Source organism: Sporobolomyces salmoneus, assembly GCF_050403485.1.
Source record: "Sporobolomyces salmoneus JCM6883 DNA, S_salmoneus_JCM6883_v1_ctg11, whole genome shotgun sequence".
NCBI lineage: Eukaryota > Fungi > Basidiomycota > Microbotryomycetes > Sporidiobolales > Sporidiobolaceae > Sporobolomyces > Sporobolomyces salmoneus.
Genome location: NW_027481152.1, coordinates 108,781 through 131,747, shown reverse-complemented (window position 1 = coordinate 131,747; position 22,967 = coordinate 108,781). Strand labels below are relative to the sequence as shown.

At 50.5% G+C, this 22,967-nt stretch overlaps 11 protein-coding genes across 11 annotated transcripts; 5 read left to right on the top strand and 6 right to left on the bottom strand.

The window, feature by feature from the left end:
• Positions 1 to 227: 227 nt before the first annotated feature.
• Positions 228 to 2,462, top strand: JCM6883_002818 (casein kinase I homolog; the record flags this gene model as incomplete). Its single annotated transcript, XM_076630610.1, has 8 exons — positions 228 to 384; positions 477 to 517; positions 701 to 770; positions 846 to 994; positions 1,067 to 1,301; positions 1,382 to 1,552; positions 1,617 to 1,786; positions 1,857 to 2,462. 8 exons carry the CDS (start codon positions 228 to 230, stop codon positions 2,460 to 2,462), a joined length of 1,599 nt encoding a protein of 532 aa, XP_076489347.1.
• A 604-nt stretch (positions 2,463 to 3,066) lies between these two features.
• Positions 3,067 to 4,012, bottom strand: JCM6883_002817 (uncharacterized protein; the record flags this gene model as incomplete). The annotated part of the gene is made up of 2 exons (XM_076630609.1): positions 3,067 to 3,788; positions 3,853 to 4,012. The coding sequence occupies 2 exons, from the start codon at positions 4,010 to 4,012 to the stop codon at positions 3,067 to 3,069; spliced, it is 882 nt and encodes a 293-aa protein (XP_076489346.1).
• Positions 4,013 to 5,079: 1,067 nt separating this feature from the next.
• Positions 5,080 to 8,586, top strand: JCM6883_002816 (magnesium transporter CorA family protein; the record flags this gene model as incomplete). Its single annotated transcript, XM_076630608.1, has 8 exons — positions 5,080 to 7,272; positions 7,342 to 7,524; positions 7,594 to 7,814; positions 7,874 to 7,997; positions 8,065 to 8,183; positions 8,242 to 8,311; positions 8,373 to 8,453; positions 8,512 to 8,586. 8 exons carry the CDS (start codon positions 5,080 to 5,082, stop codon positions 8,584 to 8,586), a joined length of 3,066 nt encoding a protein of 1,021 aa, XP_076489345.1.
• Positions 8,587 to 9,023: 437 nt separating this feature from the next.
• JCM6883_002815 (uncharacterized protein) lies at positions 9,024 to 9,877 on the bottom strand (the record flags this gene model as incomplete). Its single annotated transcript, XM_076630607.1, has 3 exons — positions 9,024 to 9,302; positions 9,368 to 9,781; positions 9,833 to 9,877. 3 exons carry the CDS (start codon positions 9,875 to 9,877, stop codon positions 9,024 to 9,026), a joined length of 738 nt encoding a protein of 245 aa, XP_076489344.1.
• Positions 9,878 to 9,934: 57 nt separating this feature from the next.
• Positions 9,935 to 11,750, bottom strand: JCM6883_002814 (uncharacterized protein; the record flags this gene model as incomplete). Its single annotated transcript, XM_076630606.1, has 7 exons — positions 9,935 to 10,044; positions 10,108 to 10,203; positions 10,283 to 10,391; positions 10,457 to 10,671; positions 10,738 to 10,774; positions 11,119 to 11,307; positions 11,370 to 11,750. The coding sequence occupies 7 exons, from the start codon at positions 11,748 to 11,750 to the stop codon at positions 9,935 to 9,937; spliced, it is 1,137 nt and encodes a 378-aa protein (XP_076489343.1).
• A 791-nt stretch (positions 11,751 to 12,541) lies between these two features.
• Positions 12,542 to 13,557, bottom strand: JCM6883_002813 (uncharacterized protein; the record flags this gene model as incomplete). The annotated part of the gene is made up of 7 exons (XM_076630605.1): positions 12,542 to 12,616; positions 12,691 to 12,902; positions 12,978 to 12,995; positions 13,059 to 13,186; positions 13,244 to 13,267; positions 13,329 to 13,401; positions 13,470 to 13,557. 7 exons carry the CDS (start codon positions 13,555 to 13,557, stop codon positions 12,542 to 12,544), a joined length of 618 nt encoding a protein of 205 aa, XP_076489342.1.
• A 133-nt stretch (positions 13,558 to 13,690) lies between these two features.
• JCM6883_002812 (uncharacterized protein) lies at positions 13,691 to 15,256 on the top strand (the record flags this gene model as incomplete). The annotated part of the gene is made up of 4 exons (XM_076630604.1): positions 13,691 to 13,725; positions 13,794 to 13,945; positions 14,516 to 14,622; positions 14,699 to 15,256. The coding sequence occupies 4 exons, from the start codon at positions 13,691 to 13,693 to the stop codon at positions 15,254 to 15,256; spliced, it is 852 nt and encodes a 283-aa protein (XP_076489341.1).
• Positions 15,257 to 15,509: 253 nt separating this feature from the next.
• On the bottom strand, positions 15,510 to 18,224 carry JCM6883_002811 (uncharacterized protein; the record flags this gene model as incomplete). The annotated part of the gene is made up of 11 exons (XM_076630603.1): positions 15,510 to 15,755; positions 15,820 to 16,502; positions 16,567 to 16,685; positions 16,762 to 16,859; positions 16,943 to 17,139; positions 17,205 to 17,237; positions 17,313 to 17,392; positions 17,449 to 17,531; positions 17,589 to 17,777; positions 17,840 to 18,000; positions 18,071 to 18,224. 11 exons carry the CDS (start codon positions 18,222 to 18,224, stop codon positions 15,510 to 15,512), a joined length of 2,043 nt encoding a protein of 680 aa, XP_076489340.1.
• A 556-nt stretch (positions 18,225 to 18,780) lies between these two features.
• Positions 18,781 to 19,935, bottom strand: JCM6883_002810 (uncharacterized protein; the record flags this gene model as incomplete). Its single annotated transcript, XM_076630602.1, has 1 exon — positions 18,781 to 19,935. One exon carries the CDS (start codon positions 19,933 to 19,935, stop codon positions 18,781 to 18,783), a length of 1,155 nt encoding a protein of 384 aa, XP_076489339.1.
• A 156-nt stretch (positions 19,936 to 20,091) lies between these two features.
• On the top strand, positions 20,092 to 21,422 carry JCM6883_002809 (uncharacterized protein; the record flags this gene model as incomplete). Its single annotated transcript, XM_076630601.1, has 4 exons — positions 20,092 to 20,309; positions 20,381 to 20,504; positions 20,563 to 20,836; positions 20,911 to 21,422. The coding sequence occupies 4 exons, from the start codon at positions 20,092 to 20,094 to the stop codon at positions 21,420 to 21,422; spliced, it is 1,128 nt and encodes a 375-aa protein (XP_076489338.1).
• Positions 21,423 to 21,743: 321 nt separating this feature from the next.
• JCM6883_002808 (uncharacterized protein) lies at positions 21,744 to 22,892 on the top strand (the record flags this gene model as incomplete). The annotated part of the gene is made up of 2 exons (XM_076630600.1): positions 21,744 to 21,746; positions 21,813 to 22,892. The coding sequence occupies 2 exons, from the start codon at positions 21,744 to 21,746 to the stop codon at positions 22,890 to 22,892; spliced, it is 1,083 nt and encodes a 360-aa protein (XP_076489337.1).
• Positions 22,893 to 22,967: the final 75 nt, after the last annotated feature.

The following is a 22,967-nucleotide window of genomic DNA, read 5'->3' as shown; positions in this document are numbered from 1 at the left end:
GAAATCAGAAAGTTCAATTTGCCCGCGCGCTCGATCAACTTTCCACCTCTCCAACTCTCCCACTCGCTCTACCGACCTCTAGAGGAGTGTCCACAACTACTACTTCTTAAACCGTACCCTCCTTCCTTCTGTCCCGCGGTTCCCACTTCTTCTCGATCTCTCTTCCGTCCACGTTCCCCTTTCCCCTCTCCTTCTTCTCTCCTTTCCCATCGACACAGATTCGTTAGATGACATCTCACGTAGTAACCTCTTCATCACACCACCACCAATCGAACGAACGCGGTGGAAGCTCGTCCGGAGGAAGTTCGAGTTCGAATGTGATTGGAGTTCATTTCAGAGTTGGGAGGAAGATTGGGGAAGGGTCTTTTGGAGTCATCTTTGAAGGTACGCTCTCAAACTAGCTATGCACTCTCGGTGAACGGGGATGAGAGAGGAGGTGGGTGCTGATCTGGTTTGTGAGGTTGATGTGAGGATAGGTACGAATCTGTTGAATAGTCAAACGGTCGCTATCAAATTCGTAAGCCTTTCAATCTCAACGACAGAGTCCCTCGAAGCGAGGAAGCCGCAAGGGAGCCGCACGCGAAGTGAGAAAAGGGATCCGAGAATCTGGGGCTTCGCTTCAACGCGCACCACGCATTCATTCACTCCCTCTTGTGGTAGCTGTAACTAACTTCTCTACGACGTTCTATGGGCTGATTAGGAACCGCGTAAAAGTGATGCGCCTCAATTAAGGGACGAATATCGAACTTATAAAATCCTTGCCGGTTCTCGTGCGTCCCCTTCCCCTCTCCCTCTCTCTCTCCCTGCCTTGGAACTGACTAGGGAGTGATGTGGTGTGGATGTAGATGGAGTACCTCAAGTACATTATTTCGGACAAGAGGGGTTACACAACGTTTTGGTGATTGATTTGTTGGGACCCTCGTTGGAAGATTTGTTTGATATGTGTGGCAGGAAATTCTCGATCAAGACCGTTGTCATGACTGCTAAACAAATGGTTCGTCCTCCCCCCTCTCCCTCTCTCCCCTCCCTTCTCAGTCACTGATCACCTTCGAGTTTGTGATTTTAGTTGAGTCGAGTTCAAACGATTCACGAAAAGAACCTAATCTATCGAGATATCAAACCCGACAATTTCCTGATCGGTCGCCCGGGAACGAAAATGGCAAACGTCGTACACGTCGTCGATTTCGGGATGGCGAAACAATATAGGGATCCAAAGACGAAACAACATATCCCTTATCGGGAGAGGAAGAGTTTGAGTGGAACGGCGAGGTATATGAGTATCAACACTCATTTAGGAAGAGGTCAGTCAATCACCTCAACTTCGTTCCAGGTGAGATACAGGGAAAGGGGAAACTGACAAAGATTGTAAAACGATTCATAGAACAATCGAGAAGGGATGATTTAGAAGCGTTGGGACACGTATTCATGTATTTCTTGAGAGGTGGATTACCTTGGCAAGGATTGAAAGCCGCGACGAATAAACAAAAGTATGAAAAGATTGGGGAAAAGAAACAAAGTACTCCGATTAAAGAACTCGCAGAAGGGTTCCCTGGTACGCTATCCCTCTCATTCGATCTACTCAGAATGGAGCTGATAGAATGGAGAATCTGGTGCAGAGGAATTCGCGATTTACTTGAATTACGTTCGAAAGTTGGGATTCGAGGAAACTCCAGATTACGATTTCTTGAGGGAATTGTTCACGAAAGTACTCAAGAACTCGGGAGAGTTGGAAGATGGTGTCTACGATTGGATGTTACTTAACAACGGGAAAGGTTGGGAAGCAGGAGTGAGTTCTTCATTTTCCTTCTCTCCTTCTTTCGCCCAAATCGAATGCTGATCACGCGAGTTGTTGCCAGTCTTCCTCTGTATTGAGCCAATCTGGGGGATACGATTCACGCCACCACCGACAACCTCGAGACCGAGACCGCGAACGTGAACGAGCGGAACGACACGCCCAACGAGCGGCTGCCGCTGCAGCTGCCGCCTCGGGAGGACAAGGAAATACTGGGGCCTCGACCCCAACTGCTCCTACACCAGCCGCGATTGCTCGAGCAGATTCTAAAATCGGTCGACAAGCTTCAGCTGGAGCCGTCCCTGGTCCGAACGCGAGTGCAGTCGCCGTCAAAGGGGTTCCTTCCCCTGGTGGACCGAGTACTCCTTTGAGTGGAAGCGCAGGAGGAGGAGGAGTAGGGGGATCGAAAGCAGGAGTTAGGGGATCTCATCCTTACGCCGCGAATGGAACGGGATACGAAAGAGGACCGGAAGGTTACGAACCAACGGGTACGAACGCATATCGACAGCAGGGTCAACAACAACAGCAACAACAGCAGGGGAATACGACAATGATGGGACATCAAGGGTCGTCGGGAGCTCAAGGAGTTCAACAGGATTATCAAGCCCATCAGGAGGAAGATAAAGGAGGGTTCTCGTTGATCAAACTATTGACTTGTCGATGCGGTTAAAATCAACTCTCTCGAATCTCAGCTCTCGCTCCTGCTCGCCCTCTCAAGATACCACAGATACCCCTTCTCGCCCTCTCTACCTTTTTCTCCTTTCACATAAGTTCATGAATTTTAGTATTTTCCTTGGTCTGTGCTCCTTCCCCTTCCCCCCTCACATTGACTCGCTCGGTTCCTCTCATGTCTTCTCTTTCCATCATACCTCGTTCTCGTTCACGTTTTCTCCTAACCCCCCTAAAACTCTCTATTCCTGTTTTCTTGCGATTCTCGATTTTCTTTCCTTTCTTTTTTTCTGCAGCTCGCTGGCGTTCCCTCTCCTATCTCTCTCTCTCTCTCTCTCTCCTTATTGTGACGAATAATCATTGATACCCCTCAAGTTCTTCCCATTTCTAATCTCTTTCGAGTGAGTTTGGTTTCGATGAGAGTGAGTTAGATTTGCAAAAACCCGAGAGAGACTGAAGCAAGAGAAGAGTATACAAGCTATCGAGAAAAGAGAGCATGCGAACAGAGAATGATAGGTAGGAAAGGGCACTGCAAGAGAGAAAAGAACGAAAAGGAGAACAAAACAAAAGACAGAAAAAAAAAACGCTACGACCTCCGTTTTTCCTCAGAAATCCATCCCACTGAACGCCGACGCCGGTAGCGACTGGGTCTTTCCAAACGCTCTCTTCGCACCTGCGATCTTCCTGTCCGTCTTCATAGGTCCTCCAAACATGTTCGTCATGCTCGAAGCGACTTGATCTTTTTCTTCTCCTTCTCCCTCGTCCTCAACATCCGTCGCTACCATATCCTCATCTTCCCCTCCCCCTTCTTCGACTAGAGTCGAACCCGAATCTTCGGCTTCAACGAACGCACGTTTCATTCGTTGAGTAACGGTTCGATTCGAACCTTGCGAATCTTCCCCTCCAGCTCCAGCTGATTGCGAACTACTCGGGAACGTGAACGATGATTTCCCATACACATCATCGAGATCGAATCCATCTCCATCTGCATCTCCTCCTGTTGCTCCTGCTCCTCCTTCTGAGAACGCACTCAACGAATTCGTTCGAGATCCAAATCCTCCGTAATCCGAAGTCGAAGTCTCTCCAAACGGTCTCAATTCATCAGGTCGTTTCCCATCCGTATAAACCAGATTCTTGATATCTTGAGTCGTTTGGAACAGTGGGAATCTCGAGGAGGACGAGGAGGGAGGAAATGGAGAGTTGAATGAAGGAGAAGACGAAGAAGGGTTCTGTGCGAAAGAGAGAACGGGCTCAGTTTGAGAGATTCCGAGTGGTCGACGAGTCCTCAGAGAGGAATGGGTAGGGAGGATATGACCTTGAGCGACAGCTGCGAGTTCAACTCGTCAGTCGAGAGCATCTCACGAAGCAGAGAGGGGAGAGTGGGAACGTACCGTGTCTCGCTTGAGTAGCTCTATGACTGATCTCATACTCGAATCCAGTTTGAGCTTGTTTAGACATGGAACCTCGAATGTCGGTTGGATCTCGAGGAGGAGCCTCGGGAGGAGAACCAAAGGATGGTCGTTTCGTGGGCGACGGGAGGTCAGACGACATGATGGAGGACGTGTCTTTCGGGGTTGTGAAGATATTGTGTGGGTGTAGGTCGCTTGAAAGGGGGAGACGGGAGGAGCTGGTCGCGAGTTGAGAGAGAAATGGAAATCGAATCGGCTCTTGCTCTCTTCCCATCACCTCGCTCGGGATCACTCCTCGACGACAAGCCGCTATAAGCTTTCTCTTTGCTGGTCCCGCGCGTAGAACGAATGCGATCGCTTTGCTCCTGCTTTTTCTCGCTAAAGTCCTCGAGTTCGCTCGTTTCTTCGCGTTTCTTGCTTCACCTTGATGCGATTACTGCTATTTCGACTCGCCAGGGCTCTATGTAGCTGTTTCCTTGCGGGTGCTCAGTCGTTCGACAAGTATCAGAGCGTTTGGTTATGGCATTCGCTCGATTTCTCCCGAAGGTTTTCTGTTATCGCCTAGTCTTGTGCGATCTCGGACTTCTGACGCTCTCCTTTGATCTCTGCGGACCGTACAGGACGACAGAGAGCAGGGACGAAGCTATCGGCGTCCGATTTGCACCCAGGTCGGAATACACAACAACGAGCGAGCCTTGCTTCGTTTCGCGACGAGCTCGTGCTGCTGTGAGACCCTTCTCGTAGGTTGCCTGGACAAGATCTTATAGTCCCTATTATTGGGGAGTCTTGCCTTGCTCAGAAGCAGCTCGTTATGCGGGCAGAACCAGCAAGCATTGAAAATCGTAGGAGATTTGGTCGTTCCCATCGCTCCACGTCCCCGTCTCCTGCTTTTCGAGAGGGCATATTGCGTCTCTCTTTACCTTCGCGTCGTTGACTGACTACTTTCAGAGTGCGAGAGTTGTATGGTTTGGGGCGGTTTGACCGCGAAAAGCTCGAATCGCAAGTTTTCAATTTCCGAGAAATTTTGTGTTCGTTACGCCTCTCTCTCGGGGCACATACGGCGTTCGTTGTAAAGGCAGTACAGTAAGAGCGAAGATATTATCCCCTGCATCATTTCGAATTCCCTCAGAGAGGTCGGCCTCGTTTCCTCTCCTTCACTAACCGTCACCACATGCTAGGTTAGACGCCTCAAGTCAATCCACCAACTCAATGTCGACTCCTCCATCTCCAGGTCGTCGCGTTTCTCCGACTCTCGAACCTCATCAAGAAGATTCCGAACACTCTTCTCCTCGACCTCAAAGTGAGATCGGACTACCGGACGAACATTCCCAACGACAACGAGATCAAGATGCTCATCTCGCCCAGAGTATGACGTTCGCGGCCCAACAACCGAATCGGGCTCGATCTGCGACTCTCCTCAATTCTGATCAAAGGGCGACTTCCTCCTCTACTGGAATCACTCTGCAGCAGCAGGATGCGCAAAGGGAGCAGTTCAACAGAGGTACGAGTAGTGGAACGGTACAGACTATTAGTCCGGGAGAACAACAATCGTCGTCGAATTCGAGGAGGAGACCTTCGATTAGCGTTTTACCTCAATCGGATGCGACGGACGCGATGGGTCATTTGGCGGATGATTTGGAGAGAGAAGATAGGGAAGAAGCCGAGGAAGAAGAAGGTCACGACGATCATGAAGCGGAACATAGTTATTACGGGAGAGAATCGGGTGGTGGAAGGGGACAAAGTTCGAGTGGGAATCAACTCAGATCGGGAGGAGGAGGAGGACAAGGAGGACAAGGAGGATTGACGGGAGGAATGAGGGGAACGAATTCAACTCCTAGATCGGCAGCAGCGGCGAGACTTTACCGACATCATCGAAATTTGAGCGATTCGAGTATCGACAGTCAAGGAGGAGCTTACATCGATCACCGTCGACAACCTCACTCGCTCTCGTCTGGATTGACCCCGAGAGGAGGAGGAATGGCGAGAAGTCCCCCCGAAGCGAATTACGGCGGTGGGAGTGGAAGGAAATCGAGCGCACTTCGAAGGTTCAGCATTGAAGGATCTGGAAGATCCCCAATGTCTTCTCGACCTTTCGACAACGATCCAATCTCTTCTTCGGTTCGTATCGCGAGATCTCCTCGTTACGGCGACGACGATGCGATCGTGGACGAAGAGGAAGCGATCGAATTCAACCCTTCCGACCGACCTTACCTCGCTCGACACGATTCTCGCAAATCCTATCACTCGAACGCATCTCGTCACTCTCTTTCTCGACACTCTCACGACCCTGACGATGATCACCACCATTCTGCTCGAGACGATCAACCTTTCAACGTCGACCTCTCTCGACCTGGATCTGGATTCGGAAAACCCGAAGACGATATCTGTTTCCCTACCCATGGAGCCGCAGCCGAAATGGACTACATGGAAGATCATCATGGCGAAGTCGGAATGCCTGGAGTTCTCCCAAACTTCCCTTATCCCTTCGATTTCACGATTCTCGAAGATTTCGCTACCGACGAACGAGAAGCGACTGGGAAAGCGATCCCTTCTTCGACTAGAAGACGAACTGTCGCAGGAGGAGTTGGAGGAGATTCGACTTCTCCTCCTGGGTATGGAGTCTCTTCGGCATTCTCGAAATCGAATCCTCGAACAGGCGCGTTCAGCAGCGGAAGTGAAGGAGATACTCCCGCATCAGGAGGAGGAGGAGGTGGAGGAAGAATGGGAGGACGTCGCAGGAGGTTGAGTGAGAGCGTCGCTCCAGGTCGACACCGTCCAAAAGTCGCTCTCTTCGAAGGTTCCGGAGACGCAGGAGGAGGAGGAGATCAAGTCCCGACGTTCCGAAGTATTCTCGATACTCGTACTCCTCTCCTCTCGGCCGATAAACGTAACCCGAGTGAAACTGGCTACGGAACTGGAACGGGTAGTGGAAGACCTCCTCGACCGACGGATCGCAAACCAGGAGGAGGAACTGGTCCTCGACCTTATCGATTCTCGTTCTATTCGAACGCTCTACCTTCGACGATTCACGCTCGTTCGCTCGCCGAGATCCCCGGAGAAGGACAAACTTTCGAAGAATTGTTCGTCGGTCGAAAGGAGAACCAATACGAAGACGATCTCGCGCACGTTGGACTCGATCCGAGACTCGCTCAATTCAGAAATTCGAACTCTCAGTCTGGAACGAGCACTCCGAACCATCACGGGAACGGGAACGGTACGGCAGCTTCAGTTTCGGGTTCCGTCAACGGAGGAGGACCGATGGGAGCACCGGCTGGAGTTCCAACGGTCAAAGGAGATTCTCAGAGAACGGCAGTCATGAGGAGTGATGCCGATGCCGAATCGAACACTTGGTGGCTCGATGTTATGTGTCCGACTGATGCGGAAATGAAAGTTTTGAGTAAAGTGAGCTTCACTCCATCCTCTTTCTCTCTCATTACCATCACCTGACTCTGTGCATTCTCGTCGATGTAGGTATTCGGGATCCATCCTCTCACGACAGAAGATATTCAAATGGAGGAAACTCGCGAAAAGATCGAACTGTTCCGAAACTACTACTTCGTCTGTTTCCGTTCTTTCGAACAAGACCCTTACTCTCCTACCTACCTCGAACCTCTTAACATGTACATCATCGTCTTCCGAGAGGGTACTCTTTCCGTGAGTCTACCTGCTGAAAGTTTTGTCCGATTCGCAAACTGAACTTTCTCGCTTGGTAATGTCTCGCAGTTCCATTTCCGAGGTACTCCTCACCCTCAAAACGTTCGTAGACGTATCAAGCAACTCAAGGATTACATCAACGTCACGTCGGATTGGATCTCGTATGCGTTGATCGATGACATTACCGATGCTTTCGGTCCTCTCATTCAAAACATTGAATACGAGGTAGACTCGATCGATGAGTTGGTATTGATCTTGAAGGAAGCTGAACAGAGTGACATGTTGCGAAGGTGAGTTGCTCCCTTTCTCTGCGAATGACTCGAAGAAACTAACGAGAGTTGCGGAATAGGATCGGAACTTGTCGTAAAAAGGTTATGGGTTTGTTACGGTTGATGGGTAACAAAGCGGATGTCGTCAAGGGATTGTCGAAACGTTGTAACGAGAATTGGTCTGTCGCGCCGAAATCGGATATCGTACGCTTCTTTCTCTTCTTCCTATTCCCTCCTTCTCAGCTCACGACGCCCTTCCATTCGACCACAGGGTCTCTATCTCTCGGATATTCAAGATCACATTACGACGTCGACTCAAAATTTGATTCATTACGAAAAGATTCTCTCTCGTTCGCATTCGAATTACCTCGCTCAAATCTCGATCGAGATGTACGTCTTTCTCCTTTCCTGACGTGTTGAACGCCACTCATCCCTTTCTCGATCTCAGGACTGATGCGAACAATCAGATTAACGACGTTCTCTCGAAACTTACCGCTCTCGGTACCGTGCTCATTCCCGTTCGTTTCTCTTCTTCCTCGCTCTTTCTTTCCGTTGCTCACCGATAGACGTTCCGAATAGATGAACTTGGTCACTGGTCTGTGGGGAATGAACGTGCACGTCCCCGGTCAAGATGCAGACGGTTTGGGTTGGTTCTTCGGAGTGAGTCTCTCTTCGTTGCTCGATTGTTCGCACGCACTGACTTCTGTTCTGTCTCTAGATCTTGGGATGTCTTGGAGCTTTTGCCGTCGCAGGATCCTATCTCACCTATCGAGTCTTTGTCAAACCTCAATAATCACTTCTCTTTCCTCTTTCCTTTCCTCTCGACTCATGTACCTTCTATTCGAATCAGTCTTCGCTTTCCCTTCCTTCCTCCATACCCATTGTCTTGCCCTCTCTCCTATTCTGCGGTTCCCTTGTATCCCTTCCTCTCTCTCTTTCGCACCAGTTTTACACGCTTCCCTGGTTGTTTTCTTGTTGCTCTCTTTTCTCTCTCGTCCCTCCATGTCACTCCATCTAGAATCATCCCCGTTTTGCAGTCGCATGAGAAAAACATAGTCATTCGAAACACGAGCACGTTCCAGTAAATCGTAGAGAGAGAGCGAGAGAGCTATTGTGATCTGTTCTGAATTCAAGCGATGACCTTTCTTTTCTTTCCTTGCCTCTCCATCCATTTCTGTTCCTCTGGGTGTTGTTGTTCAAGCAATGACCTTTCTCTTCCCCTCCTCTTCTTCATTCTTCGTCCGATTCGTCCTCCTGTTCAGAATCTTCTCCTTCGGCGTGACTTCCCGATTGCGATTCGCCTTGATTTTCTCCGTTCATCTCTTCCTCGTCTACCTCGTCTACCTCGTCTACCTCGTCTACCTCGTCTCCGTCATCTCCAGCGTCTCCGCCATCGTCTTCCTCGTCATCGAAAATCCCAGAACCGAATGGGCGACGATACTCGAATTCAAAACTTGCACCTTCAGCGATTTGTCGCGCAGAGGGACCGAAGCGGATCGCATCATTGAACTGACAGAGGGAAGAGATCTCCATCAGTTTCGATATCGAGAGAAGAATACTGAAAGCAGACTCACAACGTCGAACCAGTAATGAATGTTGCGGCGTTTCGTCTCGTCTCGATGGTTGGTCCAGACGAATCCCCAGCCCAGGTCTTTGAGATCTGACTCGCTGAAGATCTCCGGATCTTTCCCAGCAGCTTCGAGGAGAGTACGAATGCTGACAACTGAACGGTTGTTGATTCGAGCGGAGAGATCGCGACGGTGAGTTCGTAGGATTTGAGGGTAAGAAACCAAAGGGGTTGAGCGGTTTCTCCATCCACTTCTCACAAAGAGGGAGGTGACTTTCGAGAAGAAGTTGTCATTGCCGTAGATTGATTCGGGATAGTCGGCTGGATCGGTTGAGAGAGAAGACGTCGACGAGAGTCCTTGATTCGCGGCGAGAATGCAGCGGATCGCTTCAATACGTTTCGCCTCTTCAATCGCCGTGAACTGTTCGAGGAGTTGACGACGAATGTCGGACTAGATCTCGTCGTTGATCACAGCGTCTTCAGGTTGCCAGAGAGGTTTGATCAAGCTATGATTCATGAACTCGTAGTGATTCGGGAACAGGTTGTATTGATCCCTCACAGATTCGAGCTCCTCCTAGTATGATTCTAGGCGAGATCGACGAGCTTCGAGTGCCTCCTCCTTGAGCTCTTCCGCGATTTCATCGTCGAGAACTTTCCTGATGAGCGTGCGACAATCCGTCCAAGCTGTCAATGCATTGCTCAAGTCAGCGTGTGGAGCTACATTCGAGGCAAAACGAGAGATCTTACCTGCAGGATCATCGGCGTATGCAACTTTCGGGGCAACTTGGTCAAACATTTCCCATCTCTTGAGATATTCCGCCTCGTCATCCGCCCATTGATGATCTAACTTCAGAGAGTCGACGATCCTGAGGGACAGGGCAGCCAAAGTCAGTCGGCTGTCAATGAAGCTTTAGAAGGAAACAGGCAACTTGCGCTTCTATCGCCTTTCGACGAGCCTCCCTTCGTTCACGTTCCGCATTTCGTGCCTCCTGTGCCAATCGCTTACGGTTTACTATGATTTGCTCCGAAGTCTACAATGATTTGAGCTCAACATCAGTTATAATCCGAGGGAAGTAGATCGAGAGTTTGTGCTCACGTTTTGTTCGTTTTTGACCCATTCTTGTTTTTCCCTAACGAAGTTCTCGACGTGATTCGCTTCGATGACTTCTTCATTTGTATTTGAGCGGCGAGGACGGGTCGAAGATCCCTTGGCGCGGACACTCTGAAGTTGAGAAATGGCGTTTTCGTCGTCGTCTTCGAGCTCCTTGAGGACCTGGTCGACAGTCTCCAGATCGGAAATGAGGAATTTACCTGCAAGATCATTCAGGTCTAATGGTGAGTATCAGGTTGTGGGAGAGAAGTGAGCGGAACAAGTACGAACAAGCAAGTTGTTTTCCACGCCAGTTGGTTCCCACTGCATCGACTCACGTCAGCTTGTGAAGTCCGGAGGCAGGGCAACGAAGTAACTGGCAATCATGGTAGCGAACGCAATGGATTGCTGAACGATGGAGACTAGGCCAAGCTTTGAAGAGTCCTTTCGACGAAATCGTGCTTTTCGCAAAGTAAGTCAGTTCTCCTCACCGAGTGCCCGATCTAATCGTCGATGAATCAGGCACCTACTAGGCTTTTAAGCACTGTTGACACAGACGAACGCGCTGGAAGGTGTTACAGTGTTGATCGACGACGTTCTTTTCGCAAGTCTTTGAAAGAGGCTCTTCAGTCACGGACGTCTGGACAGCGAGGAGCATGTCGACTCACTTGACAAGTTTCTGAATACTCGAGTAGAGCGAAATCGATCTCTGAGAGACCGTCCGGGAGAGGGAAACCGAGTTTTCGACGAAGAGACGACCAAATCGAGCGAGCGCCGCGAGAGAGGAGGATGTTTCGGAGAACAGTGTTGACTTTCGCGAGTGACAAGAGATCTTTACCCTCGAGGTGAGAGCAGACCTAGAGACGTGAATCCGGGTGAGAAGATGAGGGTCGAATGCGAAGATTTGGATTCGACTCACTTCAACGAAGAGATCGAATGGGAGATCGAGCAAGAGTTTCGAGTCATAGGTAGGTTCATCAGGTTCTGGAGTAGCTGTCGATTGTCGATCCACCTTGCGAGCATTCGTTCGACGCTTCTTCTTCGAGTTTCCTCGAGCTTGCGAATCGGGTTGAATGCGAGAGGGAGATAAGTCAGCCTTAGAGCCCTCGGAACACTTCGGATACAGTCGATAGGACTCACGAGTAGTACCAAACGTGTCTCCTACTTTCTTCGACTTGTTCTCGTTGCTGTTGAGCTGTTCCAATGCCTTGATCTTGTCGAGTTCCCTTTCCTCCTCATCCAGATCCACATCGCTATCTACCTCTGCGTAGTTGATCTTCTTCTTGCGTGTCGACGGCATCGAATACGTGGAAGGAAGGGGTTCGTGCGAGCTGACACAGTGGGTGAAAGAGGAGAAGAGAAGAGAGAGAAGAGGAAACTTTCGCGCGACTTGTTGTCAGTCTATTTGGCACGAAAGCGTCTCACTCTGCTAACACAAAGGGGTTTCGTACATTCAAGAGAAGATCTGATACGAGAAGTCGAGACGAGGGGGCAAACAGGTAAAGATAGAAAGAGTGCAAAAGTCTCGCGACTAGCTTGACTGCTCCACCACGGTTACAAGACGCTTGCTCTCACCGAGACCGTGAGATGGTTTCCTCGTTGCGAACTCCTCTATGCGGCAAGAAGACGATTCGACAACTCTGTTCGATTTCACGTCGTTTTGCGAAGCTAAACCCGATCGCACAGTCATGCCGGAGGCGGTCAGCACACGCTCGAGCGTAGAGAAGCGAGTGGATGATACAATTTACCTTGATTGCGATACGAGATTGGCACGACCTGGTCTTCGCCCTCGGAACTTTGAAGCTCACGCTCAGCCGTGACCTCGCTGACGAAGTTCCATTGTCCCTGATGGCCCATTGTTCCCTACCGGATAAAGCATCGACCCCTGCAGCGAACATGAAGAGTGGTTTGAGTATCTGTGGCTTTACAAGGTAGAGCCACAGCTTTAAGAGAGAGCTCACCTGATGAAACGCGCAAGGTTGAGGTCGAAGTCGACGATACCTCAGGGTAAGGCTCCGCCTCGCCTTGATCGATAGCAGACTCCAGCTACCATCGAAGAGAGTCTAACCCAGTCCTACGCTGGACCAGCTCTCATCGATCTTTGAGCCAACTCGGAGCAAATTCGAGGTCGAAGCGAAGTCTTTCGAGGGGGAATCGATCGATCAACTGCGAGATGAAAGGCCTTATTACCACATGAGTACTGTGCGGAATATAACGTGTGACGATCAAGAGGCACTCACCTGAATATCACCGATTCTCTCCTTTTCCTTTTTCGGTTTTCCCAATCTCTCCTTGTTCCCCTTCGACTCGATGTCGCTGACCCAGTCTTCAGCTGGCGGAAGGAATGATCGATACTCAAGTAGAGCACTCTCGAGCGTCCAGTTCGTCAAGAGTCGAAGAATGGCGGAGATGAGAGAAGGGAGAATTCGACCTTTGTTGTCGTGAATCAAGACTGAAGCGGGAGAATAGAGTGAGCTGGTCGGTATCTCGCGAGGTGTCCTCGAAGAAGGTAAGAGCTGCAACTAACTCGGGAGATTGCGAGAGTCTAGGAACGGTTCAACGAGTCAGCTGATTCGAGGAGAGGGAACTAAGCTGCGCAGGGACGCACCTAGGACCTTTTCCAGTGCTTCAGCAACTAGATCTGCGTCCACCTCCACCGTCGGATCCTTGCTCACGTCAATTCGGATATGGAAAATGTTCAACCCTCTCTCGTTTGCCCAATTATACGTGTCGGAACTGCTTCATCAGGAATCTCTCAGTACGCCATACATCTTCAGCTTTTTTCATACGCACCGATATTCGTCAGTCGAGAGATACCTGGACGAGGGAGGGGGGAGGAGGTCAGCTCGAGGAACTTTGCGACAACAGAGTCACTAACATGATACTCTTGAGCGCGAGCGAGTCCAAGTATGGAGAATTGTGTCTATTCGGATGTCCAGATCGAAAGACGCCTATCGAGTTGACAGAGGTGAGGTGAGCGAGTTCATAGATCAAGAACAAAGGGGCGGTGAGAACTGACCTGGGAGCACCGTTGAAAAGCATAGAGGGGGAAAGAGTACCTTCTCGAGGTGTTGAGCGGCTTTCACAGTTTCGATCAGGGTCGGCATCGTCTCAGGATAATGAATGAGTAGAAGTTGAAACTCTCATCTCTCTTCCTTTCTAATAACAAACTCCTCCTCCTCCTCCTCCTCTCCACTTCGAAACCTTTTCGACCCGGTCTGCCCCCTTACAGCTACTACGATGGATACGGTCCAGCCAGTCGAAGGACACTACCTGTGAGCGAACTCCCTCTGTCTCTCGCGTTCTGCTTCTCCAAGTAGCGTTCTGATCCTTTGTTCGTTAGGGTCGCTCCTCTTGTACCTGAATTCCTCGCCTGGGTCGAAGTTGATGGGGAACCTGCCAAGGTGTACGGCGCTGAAGTAACGGAAAACAAGGCAGTTGGGTACATCGAAGCGAAAGAAGGGCAACAGTTCAAAGTTTGCTACCTCGATAACCGTGCAGGGCCATCGACCCCCGAGGACGCATATGCTATGCGATTGCGGATTGATGGCACCAAGTGAGAGGTCTCCTTGTATACGGAAACGTTCTTGTTCTCTGGGTGCTCACTTCTACCATCGATAGCACGGCTGGACACCTTACTCGTTCGGACGACTCGTCTTTCAGCGAAGGTGCATACAGCAAAGCTCGAATCAGCACCTTCTCAGGACGTCAGGTATCGGAGGTATGTCACATGGCTCTAACCGAAGAAACCTTGCTGACTTTGCTACACTTCTTGATCTTGATCAGAGCTCCGAGCAACCATTCCTTTTCAGCAAACTCCTCACGACCGATTCTGAAGATCTCGCCTGTAACGACGAGAAAATTGTGAAGAATCTCGGAGCTCTACAATTGCGCTACTGGCGAGTGACGAACCTCCGGCCAGCAAGCGTAGTAGTTTATAACGATTCGAAAGCTATCCTGATTCACGAACAGGCGAAGAAGGCCCAACTCTCTCACCAGGCAAAGTCCGTTCTTGCTCTCTCGAGGCGTGAGCTCCGATCTGACCCACAGTTCGATCGAAAACAGCTTTGGAGAGGCAGTTCCGATTGAGCCCGTCTCCCGTACAAACTGCGACTTCATCGACTCTAGAGAGTCACCTTTCTTCCTCATCGATTTTCGCTACCGTTCCCGGCGTAGGTCTCTTCGAAACAAGCTCAGTAAACGAGGAGAAAATCGAATCTGACTTCTCGCTTCTCGCTCCCCTGTTAGAACTTCTTCAGCTCGACGACTACATCCCTCGTAGGCCAATCTCACATTCAGAAGCCTCAGCAAGCCTCAAATTATCTTTCACTTGTAGATTCGCCGGCTCCTTCCCCAGAACCTTCCCCCTCTCCTTCTCCATCCCTCTCCGTATCTCCTGCACCTGCTCAAGCTCAATCTCTCGATTCTCCCGTCGCTTCCACTTCGACTTCGAATCCGAATCCCTCAGGCTCATCCGCTCAACCGTCGCAAAGTTCTCAATCTCATAATCCCGAACCTGGACGACTCGCCCGACTTCAGGCGGAGCTCGAGTCTCTCCTCCGTCAAGAACGGATCGCCGCCCTTCGAAGCGAGATTGCGGGCTTGGAAGGCGAAGTCGGAGGGATCGGAGGTGCAGGCTCGTCCTCTTGGAATCGCAAGGTCAAAGCAGAACCCTCGGATGACCAGAGGGACGCGAAGAAAGTCAAGCGGGAGATAGACGCGGCGACGTTCTCGGCTTCGAAGTCGAACGGGAAAGGAAAGGGGAAGAAGAAAGCAGAAGTCATCGAACTGAGCGACTCGGATTGAACGCAGCTTTATCCCTTCGGTACAGCAGCGGCTGCGTTTTGCTTTGTCTTGCTCTATGGACAGTCGGTGACGTCTTTGCGAAACAAAGAGAATCTGTCTTTCAGCTTGAATCAGATGACTTTGCAGGTTTCGAATACCCTTTCTTTTGCAATTCACGACGGGTCCCAGAAGAAATCGAGAGGGATTTGACAGATTGCACGTGATTCCGACTGCTCTGGTCCTGGTTCAAGCGTTTCTCTGGGGTGTTCGTCGATCATTCATCCTCTTCATCCTCCTCCTCATGTTCAACTCCCAAGCTTTCTCCTTCCTCTTCTTCCTGCGAGTGGTCGGTTCCTTCTCCTCCCTCATCGTCAGTATCATCTTGAGTATCATCCGAGTCCGAGTTCGAGGCGTTGGTTCCGGCAGGTTCGAGTGGATCGGACGAATCGTAGTCGATTTCGATCGTGTCTCCTTCGACGATCTTCGCATTCGAAGGTCCGTAGCTGATCGCTTCGTCAAGCTACAAGATAGCGAACATTGCATAGTTCAGCGACGAAGTCTGGACGATGAGAACGAGAACTTACAAGTTCGGACCACGAGAACAATCTGGTTCGCAAAAGCTTTTTCGGGTTGTTCCTCCAACGGAAAGCTTTCTTCAAGTTGTCGAGGTCATCGACTGAGGTTTTTTCAGGTTTCAATCCAGCGGCTTCGACGAGGTTTCGCATGACGTGAACTTGACGGACGTTGATTCGACCTTTGAGAGAAGCAGGACCGTGGTAGTCTCCTTGTTCAGTCGTGAAGGGGAAACGAGAGATGTCAATTCGGCCACTACGAAGTTTCGTGACGAAGAGAGAGGTCGGACGAGCGAAGTAAGCTTCGTCGTAGGTCGACTCGGGATAGTCTGAAGGTTTCTTCGAGAATGAAGATACTGAAGTAAGACCTTGATTCGCAGCGAGGATTTGACGAATCGCTTCGATTCGGTTCTTCTCTTGAAGTCCATCGAGCTCCTTGACGATTTCGGGACGAGCTTTCTTCCACTTTTCGTCGTCGATCGAAGCCGATTCCTTTTCCCACAGAGGACGAACCGTTTTGAGTTTGAGGAAATGTTGGAAAGAAGGGAAGACAGGCCAGGATGACTTGTCAAGTTCGAGGGATTGGTGGTAAGGAGAAATGAGAGTTTGACGGGCATCGAGTGCGGCCGCCGCGGCGAGTCGTGCAGCTTCAGCAGCGAGTTGTTCCTTGATCGCGGTGTGGTAGGTCTCCCATCCTACGAACGATAACGAATCAGTCGCGACGAAGCGATGGAGTTGTGCGAGCGAGGCCGAGCTCACCCTCGGGATCGAGTTCGAGAGAAAGTTTCGGAGCAGCGAAATCGGGGTTAAAACTTCGTTCGTGACGCGCGATTTCTTCGTCGGTCCATTGATGATTATTCTTGAGGGTTTCGAGGAATCTACAGTAAGAAGCGAAGAAACCTTCGGCGGATGAGCAAGTGGCTCTTTGCGACGCATTGCGAGAGGGAGACGTACAATTTGTGTGCTTCTTTCTCCGCGGCAAGTCTCGCTTCTTGTTGCTCTGCAGCTTTTTTTGAAACACGTTGATGATTCTTCTGGATTTCGAGAGACACCTGTTCGGTTCGAACCCGTCAGTATCTCTCGTCAAGATAGCGAACAGAGATCGAAAAGAACTTGCCGCTTGTTCTCGTTGAACCCATTCTTGTTTCTCTTGAACGTACGTATCGACGGCATCAGCTTTCAGATCGACCTTGACGGTAGCTGAGTTGCGAGTACGAGTCGAGGAAGACTTGGAGCGGATCGATTGAATTTCCGAGACCGTAGCTTCATCCAGTTCTTCGAGTTCTGCAAGCTCGTTGTTGACTTCTTCGAGATCAGTGATGAGGTAAACAGCTGTTAGTCGAGATGTCAGCTCAGTGTCAAGCTTCGTGCGAAAAGAACAGGCTCGAATATCTTACCGATTTGAGGCCTGCGAATTCCGAACGATTCGTCTTTTTAGATCAACATGGTCAGCGCTGTTAGAACAATGAGCTCGGATTGAGTCAGGGTGTCAGAGTGGAGCTCACTCTTCCATTGACGAACGCAGTTCACAGCTTGAGGGTGAAGGTCAGGCCATTCTTTCTTGATTTTCTTCGCATTGATGGTACTGTGAAGCGATGAGTCAATACTACGCGATAGAGTCAACGAAACAGAATGACTAACTAGTCATCGAGGCAAAAGTAGCAAAGGCGAACTCGGAGGAAAAGGTTTTCATAAGGAGTGACATTGGCGGCACGGGGACAAGCCTGATAGGTCTCCGCTTAGCTAGTTATCGGATGGACGAAAGAGACTGAAAGACGTACTTGACAAGTATTTGGGTAGTAGAGGAGAGCGAATTGGAGTTCCGAGAGACCATCGGGGAGAGGGAAACCGAGTGAAAGACGACGACGAGACCAAATCGCGCGAGCATCGCGAGAGAGCAGGAAGTTCCTGAACATTTTGTTGACTTTGGCGAGATTGATCAGAGTTCTGCCACCGACAAAGAAGAGAATCTGTCGACGAATGCGATCAGCCTATCTGCAAAGAAATCTATCGCGAGAGACTCGTGACTTACCTCGGCGAAGAGTTCGGCTGGGAGCTTGAACAATCGCTCCACATCGAGTACGAAAGGAGTAGGAGGTTCGACGTTGACTTCGGGTACGGCAGAAGAGGCGCACGATTGAGATTCAAATCGTTCAGGGAGTTTCGACTTCTTCTTCCTTGGTTTCGTGTCACCTGTTCTCAAAGTCCACTGCTTAGCCATCTGTTCGCTCCATATCACTCCAGAGCGGGTTCTGAGACTCACCAGTAGCTCCAAACTCCTCCTCTTCGTCACTTTCTACTTGTTTCCCTTTCCCCTTGTCCCGAGTCACTTTCCATTTCTGTTCTTCATCCGACGGCATATCTACATCACTGTCCACCTCTGCGTAGTTGACTTTGCGTTTCGAGCGAGTACTCATTCGAGAGACGGGGTCTTTGCGGGAAAAAGTGGGGGAAAGAGAGGAGAGAGAAGAAGAGAAGAGAGAGAAATCGAGAGCTGCGCGATTTTGGTCTCGCGACTCTCGTTTCGTGCGACCTGTTTCGCAATTTCACGCGTCATGACAGGAAATGTTGTACTGGGGCTAGGTTCTCAACGGGGTGAGACGAGAATAATAAACGAAAGTTCGAGCTACCTCAGCAACTCCACGTCTGCGATGCCTCCTCGTGCCCATCTTCGCATCGACTCCTAGCTACAACGAGAGCCTGTTCGAGGCGGCAGCGTGACGTGAATATCACAAGTGTCCGGTTGTCAATCGAGTTCTTCATCTTCGAGCTGCCGAATCTTGTGATCAGTGATTCTAACGGGTTCTGAGCTCGTCGAGTCAGGTCTGACATCTATTCATTCATGAGAGAGCCCGTAAGTCTCCCGGTAGCCTCGACAGTTGAGATCGGAAAGAACCGCAGACTCACGATTTCAGAGGATCCCTTGAACTCATCTCATCTTGTCCGAGAACTAACATCATCGAGAAACTCCCCTCAAGAACCCCTCTGCGCGTCTAACTGCCGTAGAACTGCCTCGGTCTTTTCGAACACTCTCTTCACTTTTTCCCTCATCGCTTTCTTGTCGCCGTCTCCTTCTCCACCTCTGCTTTCACCGTCCTCCTCATCCTCTTCATCCTCGAGTGGGTATTCTTCATCTGGATCGAATCCTCTCCTCTGCCCTACAATCGGAGTCTCTCCAGAATTGATAGTGATTTCTCCGTCGGTGAGAGTTGGCGGAGGTGGACCGTTGAAATGAATCTCGAAAGCCGCAGGTGAATCCGCCGGGTCAGTAGAAGGCGAAGTGAAGGTATCATTGTCGTCGATCGAGTTTGGGTAGACAGGAGGGAGATGGGAAGAAGGGGAAACAATTTCGACTTGTTCGAATTCTTCATCGGAATCTTCGTCGTCCTCCTCCTCCTGCGGGGCGTTCGAATCCCCTTGAGCGTCTTGAACCGTATCGATCGACATCGTATCGTCTTCTCCATCCTCTGTTTCTTCTCCCATACTAAGTTCCGGAGTCCTCTCGATTTCACTTTGTCCTCCTTCAGGTCCGAATCTCCTCCTTACATCAATTCCTAAGCTCTGCTCGAATGGGTTGATCGACAGAGGGACTAGTTCCGGTAGGTTCAAGGACGAAGACAAGACTAGTCGTAAATCTTGAATGAGCGATTTGATCCTGACGAGATCCGTAGTCCTCAAAGCTTGTACTTCGTAACCTTCTCCGTTGTGTTCTCTCTCCACTTGCTCTTCCTTCGCCATTCCCGTTGTACTATCCCATTCTCTCCCTTCTAGAATCGCAGCCCACCCTCTGTCGAACCGTTCGAGAACCGAAAAGAGTTTGTCGAGAGATTCTTCCCCTAGTGGGTACCCTTCTATCGCAGGTGCCAAGTATCCCGTCAACTGTAGCAGATAGGCTGATCTCAAGCTCCCCGACGGTTTGGCAGCTGGAATCGCGAGGACGAAAGAGAGGAGTTGAACGAGTTGTTCGAGAAATGAAGAGAGGGTAGGGAGCTGCGAGTTGGCAGAATGACGGGACTCGAAGTTGCCGGATAGAGTGAGGAGAGCTGGATCTAGGTGTCGGATCAGACGTCCTTCTTGTGCGGTGGAGAGAGGTCGGCGGGAAGATCGGGTGAGGGGAAAAGGATTCATCTCGGGATGACCATTTGGTGCGCTCGGGAGCTACTTTGAAGTGATCTGATATCAGAATGCCGGTCAGGAGGTTATCGAGAGTCGGTATAGTCGAACTGAGATGAAGGAGAGATCAAGATTTCTTTTTTACTTCCTTCGCTTCCTTCCACCTCGAACATGGCGAAATCTAGCTCGAAAACGACAACCAAAGAATCCAAGAAAGCTAAAGTAGCTCCCCGGGCAGCCTCACCAGCCGAATCAACATCTTCTCGATCAAACGCCGGAGCTTCTTCTTCTTCAAGCGATTCAGATTCAGACAGTTCAGCATCCGATAGATCCTCGAAATCACCTGAACCTATTGTTCCAACTGCTCGTAGAATAGATCCTTTAACTACGTGAGTAAGCCGTCTTCATTCGAGAGTTTTCGTCTCATTGAACTTTTCCGGCTTCTGCTCAACTCGAACAGGAAATACACTCCTCCAGCTGGGTTCAAGGCATCAAAGGAGTCTGGAGATAAGAGTGAAATCGATTGGGATGCGATCAATGCCGACCCAGAATTGCAGCTTTGGGCGGTCAGAGTTCCCTCGGGAGTACGTCTTTTGCTCTCCTCCGTCTCATACAAGAGAGAGCTGACCTATTCTGTAATAGTTGAAAGCGAAACACCTCGATAAGATGGTCATCCAGCTCCCAGATGCATCAATCCAAACTCCTCTTCAACCCGTCGCAACTTTTACCGCTTCGAAATCCGAATACAACGCCTACCTATCTACTCCTTCTACCTCAGCCTCGGCAGGAAACAAACGTAAAGCCGAATCGACTGAGCAAGATCAGGAGGAGGAGGATAAAGAAGTAGAGAAATCGGAAATGGACAACATGCTCCCTCTTTTACCGAAGAAATCGGCTGGAAACAAACTATTCCAAGGTGAGTTCGAATGATACCGTGACGTTGCTGAATGCCAACATGCTGAGATCGTCAACCTACTTTCGTTCTTTCAGCCCCTCGACCAATTTCGAAAACTCTCACTATTCGCCGAGCGCTCCCTGTCGCCCTCGCAAACCTTCCTTCCGCCGCCTCTTTCACCCACTCTACATTGATCGCTTCTCAACCATCTCCCGTACCGGGTGCGATCCTCTCGGCGGATGAACTGTTAGATGCGAAAGCGATCGCAGCGAAGAAAACTCAAAGAAGTCAACCTTCCGGTCTCAAATTCCGACTCGAACTCGGGGGAATGAAGGCGAAAGGCGGAGAAGGAAAATTCGATAATGGAGTCGTACTCGAACCGAGGGAAGTGATCAGACGAGTTGAGGAACCGGCTCGAGAGCAGGATCAAGAGATGAACGATATCGCGGGAAGTGAAGGAGCGGTCGCCGTCGAGGATGATGACGAGGAGAAACAACGACAGAAGGAAGAGAAGAAGGCTAAGAAGGAGAAGAAGCGAAAGGAGAAAGAGGAAGGAGGCGGAGAAGGGAAATCGCCAAAGAAGAAAAAGGTCAAGACTGAGGCGTAGATTCGGCGAGCTGGCTCCGAGTAACGCATGACTTCTTGTTTCTCGCTCGTGGCAAAGGTATTTAGCGATGACAGCTTGCTCGAAGAGAGCAGATCGGTTCACGGGCTTCTTTCGCGATTTTTGCCGCCCTCCTTGAGGTTTGCCTCAAGCCTCATTGGATGAGCGTCTGCGGACCGGTTGAGAATGATGTGTGGTTGAATAGACGTCCGCGGAAGACGGTCGGACTTGAAGCTGCGCGCTCGAGCCTCAAAGGCTCCGACTCTTCTTCATCTTTCCTCTTTCCTTTCACGAGCTTCGACAGGGGCAGCGGATAACGATCAGATGGTGAGTTTTGCTTCCGTTCCTCCGCGATAGACTGTGCCCTTGCTGACTCTGGCTCGTTTGCGGTAGGGAGAACCTCGACTCATCAACCTCATCCCCGAGCTCCTCTCTCAAATCTTCCATGAGATCCATCGAGACAGAAAGGCAACGACACAAGCCATCTGTCGCACTCTCCTACCCTTCCAGCAAGCGGCACTCTACCGAAACGTGTCGACTTGGAACGAACGAGCGGCCACGAAGCTTCTCACGACTCTCTCCGGATGCCCTCACCTCGCCTCCCTCGTAAGGACAGTGAAAATTTACAACGTGGTAGGTTGGATGCTCGAGGAGGAAGTTATCGTCAGAGTACTTCGCAACCTTCGAATCGTTCAAGAGATCAGCTTGACCAGCTTTCGGGGGATCCCATTGGTACTCTTCGATCCCCAACTTGTGAAAGGCTACCTCTCAAACCTCGCTCGCCTCTCGGTGTATCGAAAAGGAGAACTTCCGGAAGGACTCCTAAACTCCCTTCAAATTTACCCTTCATTGACCTCGCTGTACTTCGAATTCGGCGACCTGCCCTCGTGGGACGGCGTCCATCTTCCTCAGATTGAACGACTTGGACTCGACGGCCCTGATTCAGAAGGAGGACCCTGGACCCTCGCCGCGTTCAGCTCGGACAACTTTCCTTCCCTTCGTGAACTCGAACTCGTTATTCCTCCCAGCTCTTTCGTACCCTTCCTCTCGAACTTGGATTCTGCGACGCAGATGCGACTCCGAAAACTCACGCTTCATGCGCTTCATGCAGAGGACTCGTACGGCGGCCAAGCCAGGCCTTGCGACCAAGTCCTTCCTTCCTTCTCGTCCCTCATCGACCTCGACCTTGGAGAGGACACCTTCACGGACGCAATTGGCCGAGCTCTCGGTCGACTTCCCCTTCTCGAAACCCTCAGATTCGGATCCGGAGCGCTCTTACCCATTCCACGACTCAAAGCTCTCCATCAACAAATCCCGAGTCTCAAAAACCTCATCCTCGATCAATACGAGGCGTCGGAGTCGGAGTTGCTCAAGGCTTCAGCAATGGGAGGTGTTGAAGAACTTGGAAAAGCGATAGAGGAGATCCGTAGGGCGGGCGTCAAGGTCGAGGGAACGCTTCTTCAAGCGCTTTGAGACGGAGAAGTGGTACCGATCGAGGAGAAATGCGAGCGATTGAAACAAGGATTGCAACCTGAATGAGCTTGGACA